Source organism: Prionailurus bengalensis, chromosome A1 (assembly GCF_016509475.1).
Source record: "Prionailurus bengalensis isolate Pbe53 chromosome A1, Fcat_Pben_1.1_paternal_pri, whole genome shotgun sequence".
In the NCBI taxonomy this organism is placed as follows: domain Eukaryota; kingdom Metazoa; phylum Chordata; class Mammalia; order Carnivora; family Felidae; genus Prionailurus; species Prionailurus bengalensis.
This window is the reverse complement of record NC_057343.1, coordinates 122204072-122214330: the sequence shown is the minus strand read 5'-3', so window position 1 is coordinate 122214330 and position 10259 is coordinate 122204072. Positions and strand designations below refer to the sequence as shown.

The 10259-nt window shown below is 41.5% G+C and overlaps 1 protein-coding gene across 1 annotated transcript in view; it reads left to right on the top strand.

The window, feature by feature from the left end:
* The first annotated feature begins 463 nt into the window (after positions 1-463).
* LARS1 (leucyl-tRNA synthetase 1) overlaps positions 464-10259 on the top strand; it is a 77096-nt gene continuing 67300 nt past the window's right edge. Inside the window, exon 1 of the mRNA XM_043590212.1 lies at positions 464-662. Within this exon, the coding sequence (XP_043446147.1) occupies positions 657-662 (6 nt within the window). The 5' untranslated portion in view covers positions 464-656. The remainder of the gene's footprint in view (positions 663-10259) is intronic.

Below are 10259 nucleotides of genomic sequence, written 5' to 3'. Positions count from 1 at the left end.
GTAGTACAGTTGAAATAATGCGCTTGGCACTGGAACCCGGTAGGTTACCGGCCTCACGCTTAAAAATAGAGATTGTTAATAAATGGCAATAAAACGTCTGAATTCTGGGCTGTTGAATGCCACAGACAGCACTAAATATCTGTGCACAATGGCAAGCCATAATTAGCACTTCAGTCACTGAAGACTAATAAACCTTGCAACCTGGCATCCTGACAAGACACCTAACCCAGCGCCACGGGGTGAAAAGGTTGAAGGCCAGGGAACTGGACCGTAGGCGCGTTCGCGGCAGTCTGCGACTTCGAACAGCCTCATGGACTTTGTAGTTCAACATGCCCCTGACATCACTACCGGTGTCACCACCTCGTGACCTAGAGGCTCAATTTCCGGTAGCCTGTTGCTCTATGGGAGTTGTAGTCAATAGGTGACTGCTAGACTTGGGCTCTAGTGGTCTGGAAACTACAATTCCCGGCGGGCTACGGGATGCACAAGGCAGTAGTTAGCTGTGAGCGGGCGATTGCCTCATCAGGTGTAAAGTGTGTGCTTCAGTGTATTGGGAGGCCTGGCTACCCCCAGACGGAAGGGAAAGGTTGGGATCACTGCTTTGAGAGGATCGCTGAGGTCACTGTCGTGGGTTGCAGAATTGGTTGGGCGGTGCCATGGCGGTGAGTTCTGGCGGGAAGAGAGTCCGCTCTGCCCGGCCCTATAACCCGGCTGATTTGTTTGCTTTTGCCAGAAGCTGGGGTCTCCATGTGGTAGCCGTTGTCCTGAAAGGAAAAATCCTTATCTAAACACAGGGAATACCTTGACCCCCACGTTAAAGGTGTGGATGTTGTGAGGATGCGCCTTTTCTTGCTATCTGTTGAGCCCGGAGCTGGTATCTTTAACTTTACCCACTACTTAATGTTACGTGTGTTAATTTCACGACGTGTCTAAAACCCATTTGGAGAGAGGGAAGTAGGTAACCTTGTTCCTCCTTTAAAAAAAGTTTTTTTTTTTTTTTTAATGTTTACATATTTTTGAGAGACAGAGACAGAGCATGAGCAAGGGAGGGGTAAAGAGAGAGAGGGAGACACGGAATCCCAAGCAGGCTCCAGCCTCTGAGCTGTCAGCACAGAGCCCAGTGTGGGACTTGAACCCACGAGTGGTGAGATCATGACCTGAGCCCAAGTCGATGCTCAACCCACTGAGCCACCCAGGCGCCCCCTTTGTTCCTTCTTTTAACAAAAAAAAATTTTTTTAACAGACACAAATCTCTACATTCATGGTGTTTACGTGTGTGTGTGTATGAGAGAGTTACATGCTAAAATATTTGGTAAAATATGTCTGGTGCCAGAAAGTCCTATTGACAAAAATAGAGCAGGAAGGGGAGATTCTTAAGTGTGAGGTGGGGTAGGGTTGCAGTTTGAAAACTGTGATCAAGGGGCACCTGGGTGGCTCAGTCGGATAAGCATCCGACTTCGGCTCAGGTCATGATCTCACGGTTTGTGGGTTCGAGCCCTGCGTTGGGCTCTGTGCTGACAGCTTGGAGCCTGGAGCCTGCTTCGGATTCTGTGTCTCCCTCTCTCTCTCTGTTCCTCCCTGCTCTCACTCTGTCTCTGTCTCTCTCTCTCTCAAAAATAAAGATTAAAAAAAAGTTTGTTTAAAAAAAAAACAACAACTGTGATCAAGAAAGGCTTTTCTAAGAAGGTGGCATTGTGGCAAAAATGAGGTAAGGGAGCAAGCCATGCAGCTATATGGAGGAGACGATATCTAGGCAGAAGCCACACTGAGTGAAAAGCAAAGAGGGTTGTATATCCAAAGGACAGTGATACTGGAAATGATGATAGTGTATGTGATGGATATTGATGGGTGGATGGATGTAGGTCATGTAAGGCTGCTGGGTTCAAGAAAGAATGGGAAGAGATGGACTGGAGATCATGAGTATGGATAACTCTTGAGGAATTTTATAAAGGAGAGCAGAGAATTGGGGTAACAGATGAAAGTCAAAAGAGGACTTTCTTTTCTTTTTTTAAAGGTAGAAGAAATTACCAATACTTGTATGCTCATGGGAATTACCCTGTAGAAAGGAAACATTGATGTGGAAAAGGGATGATTGCTGAAGTGCTGTTCCTGAATAGAACAGAAGGGATGAGATCCAGTGCATCAGTGGAAGGGTTAATAATAACAGGAAAGAAGACAGACTATATAGGTACACAGGCATGTGGGTAGGTAGATGTGATGAGGGAGGCTGTGAAAATTTTCTGTTCACTTCTGGTTTCTAATTCAATTAAGAACCAAGATTAACAGCTAGAAATGAGGATGGAAGAGGAATTGCTGGAGGATTGAGGAGAGAGGAGAAAGCATAAAACAATTGTTCAGGACATTGCCCTCAATAGAACTTTTTATATTTGCACTAATTTGGGAGCCACTAGCCACATGTGGCAACTGAGCCCTTGAAATGTGGCCAGTGCAATTGAAGGACTGAATTTTAATGTAACTTTAAAATTAACAAGTCATGTGTGGCTAGTGGCTACTGTATTGCACAGTATACACATTAAAGTTGAGAAGCACTAGTCTAGGAGAAGGAGTAACAAAGTGGATTTCAGAAATTAGTAGTGTGGCTGGGCATCACTTGATATTAGTGGACATGAATTTAAATGGAGGCCAGTCAGCATGGTTGAGTGCTTATCTCTTGCCACTTTCAGCTGCCTAGGTGAAGGAACAGAGCAGTTGGATGGGACGGATGGATGGAGTTTTGCCAGGCAAGAATGGTAAAGGGAAAACTGAAGAATTATACAGATGGATTTAAGGGACAGAAATGAGGACATGGGGTGGTAGGCGCCTAAAGATTAGTGAAAAAAGGTCATGATCAGTAGGACCCAGTGGGGTTGAGGAATTATTAGAGTTGGAATTCTAGCAGAGTTAGGATCAATAATATCAATAACTGACATTTCTTATGTGTCATGCTTTTTGTTTAGCGTTTTATTTGAATTGTCTTATTGAGTGTTCACACTAATCTATTTGAGTTAGGCACTCTTATTTGCAGTTTACAGATGAAGAACCCCATGCTTAGAGAGCTTACCTAACAGGTCTGATTTCTTATAACTAGGACAGGATGAAAGTGATCAAAACTCAAAGGGATTGATTCATTTTTCAGTCACTATGTCACCCTGCTTCCCAGGAAAACACATGCCTTTCAACTCCTGGTCCAGAGCTTTTTCTTCTGTCCCAAGTTGCTCATTGCCTCCCACCAACCCCTCTCCCCCATGATGATATCCTTAGCTGATGTGGAATTTGCAGGTCTTTCTTTCTTTTTTCTTCTTTTTGGTGTTAATGGGAATGAGCTTTTTCAGTTTGGAAGACTTTAGTACATTTTTATTCTTTTTATGTTTTGTATAAGGAAACTGGCAATATTTCTGGTAGATCTGATTGTTTTACTTTATTCACTTCTTGGCCTCTGCAAATATTCATGTTTTACACTGTCATGGTACTGGGCTGACCTTAAAGTTAGTTTCATTGGAAGAATCCAGTAAGATCTCCCTTTAGAAAGAATAAGTAACAATAAAAATAATAAAATGTACCGATTTTATTTTGTGTTTTAAATGTACCGATTATTCTGTGCCATGCTTTAGTGTTTTACAAAAGTTTTCATCTGCACAACCCTATAAAAGTGGGTGCTTTATCCCCATTTTATTGATGGGGAAAATAAGGCATCAGGTCTACTCAGGAAGAATTAGAATTCATTTGGTCCCACACTGGAGTTCATTCTGTTAATCATTGTGTTACCCCCAATTGCAAGCTAATTAGGATATTTCTTTTTTTTTTTTAATAACTTGTTTTATTTTTTATATATTTTTAAATTTACATCCAAATTAGTTAGCATATAGTGCACAATGATTTCAGGAGCAGATTCCTTGGTGCTCCTTACCTATTTAGCCCATCCCCCTTCCCACAACCCCTCCTGTTAACCCTCAGTTTGTTCTCCATATTTATGAGTCTCTTCTGTTTTGTCCCCCTCCCTGTTTTTATATTATTTTTGTTTCCCTTCCCTTATGTTCATCTGTTTTGTCTCTTAAAGTCCTCATATGAGTGAAGTCATATGATTTTTGTCTTCCTCTGACTAATTTCACTTAGCATAATAGCCTCTAGTTCCATCCACGTAGTTGCAAATGGCAAGATTTCATTCTTTTTGATTGCCGAGTAATACTCCATTGTATAGATATACCACATCTTTATCCATTCATCCATTGATGGACATTTGGACCCTTTCCTTACTTTGGCTATTGTTGATAGTGCTGCTATAAACATGGGGGTGCATGTGTTCCTTTGAAACAGCACATCTGTCTCCTGTGGATAAATACCTAGTAGTGCAATTGCTGGGTTGTAGGGTAGTTCTATTTTTAGTTTTTTGAGGAACCTCCATACTGTTTTCCAGAGTGGCTGCACCAGTTTGCATTCCCACCAGCAGTGCAAAAGAGATCCTCTTTCTCTGCATCCTCACCAACATCTGTTGTTGCCTGAGTTGTTAATGATAGCCATTCTGACAGGTGTGAGGTGGTATCTCATTGTGGTTTTTATTTGTATTTCGCTGATGATGAGTGATGTGGAGCATTTTTTCATGTGTCGGTTGGCCATCTGGATGTCTTCTTTGGAGAAGTGTCTATTCATGTCTTTTGCCAAATTAGGAAATTTCTTTTGCAAACATCTTCCATAAAGAAGGTTTTCTGTTTCCAGAGGAAATCTTATCAATAATGAAGTGTGTAAGACAATGAACATGTGATAGCATGGATAGGATATTAGTTTTTATTTTATAATTGAATTTATAAATAATAAACTAAAATTTTCTTCATATCAGAGTAGTATTTATTTTAAAAAGGTTTTTTTTTTTTTTTCAACGTTTATTTATTTTTGGGACAGAGAGAGACAGAGCATGAATGGGGAAGGGGCAGAGAGAGAGGGAGACACAGAATCAGAAGCAGGCTCCAGGCTCTGAGCCATCAGCCCAGAGCCCGACGCGGGGCTCGAACTCACGGACCGCGAGATCGTGACCTGGTTGAAGTCGGACGCTTAACCGACTGCGCCACCCAGGCGCCCCAGAGTAGTATTTATTTTAAAAAATTTGTTTAATGTTTATTTTTGAGAGAGAGAGAAAGAGACAGAGACAGAATGCAAGCTGGGGAGGCGCAGAGAGAGAGGGAGACACAGATCTGAAGCAGGCTCCAGGCTCTTAGCTGTCAGCACAGAGCCCGATGTGGGGCTCAAACTCACAGACCATGAGATCATTACCTGAGCTGAAGTTGGATGCTTAACCAACTGAGCCACACAGCATAGTATTTATTTTTTAGAGCTTTTGACAGTTCTATTTTTATTTTTGTGTATTTAAAATTTTTATTTGTGTATTTTTGAGAGAGAGTGAGAGAGTGAGAATGAGAGAGAGAGAGAGATCTCGAGTGGGAGAGAGAGGTAGAGAGGGACGGAGACAGAATCCCAACCAGCGGCTCAAGGTCAAGCCATTAGATTATGACCTGAGCTGAAACCAAGAGTTGGACACTTAAATGACGAAGCCACCCAAGCGCCCCAAGCTTTTGACAGTTTTAATCTCTTCTAGTTACATATCAGACTTTTAGAGGGGATCTGGGGATGTGATATAATAAACATAATAGCCAATCTAAAAAAATTATTGTTTTTAAACTTTCATTTGGAAAATTTAAATAGTCAGCAAAATAGAGATAATAGTATTATGTACTTCCGTGTACCCATCACCCAACTTCAATAATTGGCAGTTCAGGGCTATTTTGTTTCATATATCCCTTCCTGCGACCCTGCCCCTCCACCCCTCAGGATTCATTTTAAGCAGATTCCAGGCACTGTACATACATATTTGACATAGTTTAGTATAAGTTTTTACATCGATACATATTTTAATATTTTTTAATGTAATGATAACTTCTCTTAAAACATAATCCCAGTGCCATTTTCATACCTAATAAAATCACATGATGTCTAGATGTCTCTTTGTGGTATTGGTTAACATTATCGTGCATTTACCATGGGTCCAGCCCAAGGTTAAGTCCTTTGTCTGTATTAACTCTTTCTTTTTAATGTTTGTTTATTTTTGAGAGAGAGACAGCATAAGTGGGGGAGGGGCAGAGAGAGAGGGAGACACAGAATCTGAAGCAGGTTCGACTCTGAGCTGTCAGCACACAGCCCAGTGTGGGGCTCGAACTCACAAACTGTGAGATCATGACCTGAGCCAAAGTCAAACACTTAACCGAGACACCTAGGAGCCCCTTAACTCTTTTAATTTTCATACTAATACTATAAAGTTAGTATAATTTTTATTCTCATTTAAAGATAAAGAAATAGAAGCTGAGAAAGCTTAAGGAATTTGTCTAAGGTTCTACAGCTAGTAAGTGGTGGCAGCTAGGACATGGCTAGAGTACTAGGAGGAAGCAGAAATAGAAGCCAGAAGATGAACATTTTTGTCCACCTTGACTTTTTGCTGACACAATGATCTGCGAACTTCAGATTTATTATTTATCATCTTTGAAATGGTAATCACTGGTCTGCCTCCTTCTTAGGGTTATTGTTAAGATGCAAAAAGTTAATGTTCGTAAAAGTTTCAAGAACTGCAGAATATTATGAATATATGGAAGAGCTTGTTATCTTTTTTAGTGGTTCTTTACTGGGGATGGTCTTGTCCTCCTGAGAACATTTGGTCTGGAGACTGTTTGGTTGTCACAACTAGGGGATTCTCCTGGCATCTGGTGGGCAGAAGCCAGGGATGCTTCTAAGCCTCTTACAATGCACAAGACAAAACCCAAAAAATTATTTAACCTAAACTGTCAAAAATGCCAAAGTTTTGAACCTCTGACTTGTCAAATAACCTTTTAACTAATTATTATAACCAATTGTCTAATTAAATAACCAGTGAAGAAATTAAGGCTCAGATTGATCAAGGTCAAACAACAGTTGGTGGTGGGGCCAATATCAGGTTTCATTACAATTGACCTTGGATGTTTTGATGGACAAGTTTTTCTGAGAAGCAGAAACTTCAAAGAAGAGATTTTGTGCATTTAATGTGTTCAATAACAGTGAAAAAAAACATAGTTCTTAGTAATTTGTGAAGACTGTTTCTTTCATCTCCTTTACAGTGGGTGACCTGAGTGGTGCCTGGATGGCTCAGTCAGTTAAGCCTGTGAGTTTGGCTCAGGTCATGATCTCGCAGTTTGTGAGTTCGAGCCCCATGTCCGGCTCTGTGCTGACCGTTCAGAGACTGGAGCCTGCTTCAGATTCTGTGTCTCCCTCTCTCTCTGCCCCTCCCTTGCTTGTGCATGCTTGCGTGCATGCTCTCTGAAAAATAAACACTAAAAAAAATATATAAAAAAGGAAGGAGGAAGGGACTTGGCAGAAATGAGACAAGAAGGGCCTTAAGTGCCAGGTTTAACAGTATAGACTCTATCCTGACCGCTATAGAGATCCTCTGAAAAGGAATTGACTTGATTATATTTGTGTTTTGATATCATTTCCACTCAGCAATCTGGTAAGGATTTATGGAAACAAAATATTTCCTTGTCACTTTTATTTTCCTTTAATTACTGGAGGAACTTATTATGTCCATGATTTTTCTTTTTCTTTTTTCTGTCTCTTTTTTTCAAAGAGTTTATTTATTTTTTTAAACTTTTTTTTTAATGCTAATTTTTGAGAGAGAGAGAGAGTCACAGTTTGAGCAGGAGAGGGGCAACGAGAGAGGGAGACACAGAAATTGAAACAGGCTCCAGGCTCTGAGCTGTCAGCACAGAGCCCAGTGTGGTGCGGGGCTTGAACCCATGAACTGCAAGATCATGACTTGAGCTGAAGTCCGATGCTTAACTGACTGAGCTACCCAGGACCCTTTAAGATTTTATTTATTTATTAAAAAAATTTTTTTTTAATGTTTATTCATTTTTGAGAGACAGAGAGAGACAGAGCATGAGCGGTGGAGGAGCAGAGAGAGAGGGAGACACAGAATCCGAAGCAGGCTCCAGGCTTTGAGCTGTCAGCACAGAGCCCGACATAGGGCTTTAACTCACAAACCATGAGATCATGACCTGAGCCAAAGTCGGACGCTCAACTGACTGAGGCACCCAGGTGCCCCTTTAAGATTTTAAGTAATCTCTACACCCAGCACAGGGCTAGAACTCACAACCCCAAGGTCCAGAGTTGTGTGCTCCACTGACTGAGTCAGCCAGGTGTCCCCAGGACTTTTCCTTTAATCCATCATTTACCTCCTCCTTGTAAGCTGATATTTCATCTTTCTGTTGCTTGTCTTTGTCTCCTGTTTTTAAAAATTTTTTTTTTCAACGTTTATTTATTTTTTTGGGACAGAGAGAGACAGAGCATGAACAGGGGAGGGGCAGAGAGAGAGGGAGACACAGAATCGGAAACAGGCTCCAGGCTCTGAGCCATCAGCCCAGAGCCTGACGCGGGGCTCGAACTCACGGACCGCGAGATCGTGACCTGGCTGAAGTTGGAGGCTTAACCGACTGCGCCACCCAGGCGCCCCTGTCTCCTGTTTTTTAACTACGTTAAAACTACGTTTAACTATGTTAAAAAATAGGAAACCATTCTTTGGTTTAAAATATAGAAAACTGAAAATAGTACAACAGAGCTGATACCTTTTAGTAGATTTGTATTAAATCTTAATTTTAATAGTGTTGGTTATTTTATTACTTAATACACAAAGTATATTTAAGATAGTTATTGGAGAAATAATGTTAAGTTTGGGTTTTTTTTATTGCACATAATTCCTCTTTGCAAGTGTTCAAATTTGTGTAACCATTTAAAAGTCCAGTATATTTGTGATACAAATAGAAAGCTTATTGATTGATAGATTCATTGATTGAGAGAGAGCGAGAATGTCAGCTGGGGATGGTCAGAGAGAGAGGGAGAGAGAATCCCAGGCAGGCTCCACACTCAGCACAGAGCCTGATATGGGGTTTGATCCCATGAACCATGAGATCATCACCTAAGTTGAAATCAGGAGTCAGGTACTAAACCAACTGACCACCCAGGTGCCCCAAAAGTAGTTTTTGTAAGCTCTGCATACAATGTGGGACTTCAACTCACAACACAGAGGTCAAGAGTGACATGCTCTACTGACCGAGGCCACCAGGCGGTCCACTTTTTTAAAAAGTAGTATAAAATATATGTGTGTGTGTGTGTGTGTGTGTATATATATGTATTAATTTTTTTAATGCCTATTTTTGAGAGAGAGACAGAGCGAGCGAGGGGGAGACAGAGAATCCGAAGCAGACTCCAGGCTCTGAGCTATCAGCACAGAGCCCAGTGTGGAGCTCAAACCCACAAGCTGTGAGATCATGACCTGAGCCAAAGTTGGATGCTTAACCAACTGAGCCACCGAGGTGCCCCTTTTTTAAAAATTAAAAAAAAAAAAAAATTATTTGTAAATTTAAAAAAATGTTTATTTTTGAGAGAACGCCGGTGGGAGAGGGGCAGAGAGAAGTGGGCAGAGGATCTGAAGCAGTGTCTGCACCACAGCAATGAGCCTGATGCAGGGCTCGAATTCATGAACTGGGAGATCATGACCTGAACTGAAGTTAGATGCTCATTCGACTGAGCCACTCAGGTGCCCCAATGTTTTTTAAATGTTTGTTTATTTTGGAGAGAGAGAGCATACTTTTTTTAAATTTAAAATTAAAAAAAAATTTTTTTAATGTTTGATTATTTTTTTTTTTTTTTAAATTTTTTTTTTTCAACGTTTATTTATTTTTGGGACAGAGAGAGACAGAGCATGAACGGGGGAGGGGCAGAGAGAGAAGGAGACACAGAATCAGAAACAGGCTCCAGGCTCTGAGCCATCAGCCCAGAGCCCGATGCGGGGCTCGAACTCACGGACCGCAAGATCGTGACCTGGTTGAAGTCGGACACTTAACCGACTGCGCCACCCAGGCGCCCCAATGTTTGATTATTCTTGAGAGAGAGGGACAGAGTGTGAGCAGGGGAAGGGAGGGAGACACAGAATCTGAAGCAGGCTTGAGGCTCTGAGATGTCAGCACAGAGCCCAGCATGGGTCTCGAGCTCACAAACTGAGATCTTGACCTGATCTCACGTATATACATATGTGTGTATATAAATTGTGTATCTATTTAAAGTTTATCTGAGAAAGAGAAGAGAGAGAGCATGTGGGGAGGGGACAGGGAGAGAGGGAAAGGGAGAGAATCCCAAGCAGGCTCCACACTGTCAGCACAGAGCCTGACAGAGGCTTGAACTCACGAGCT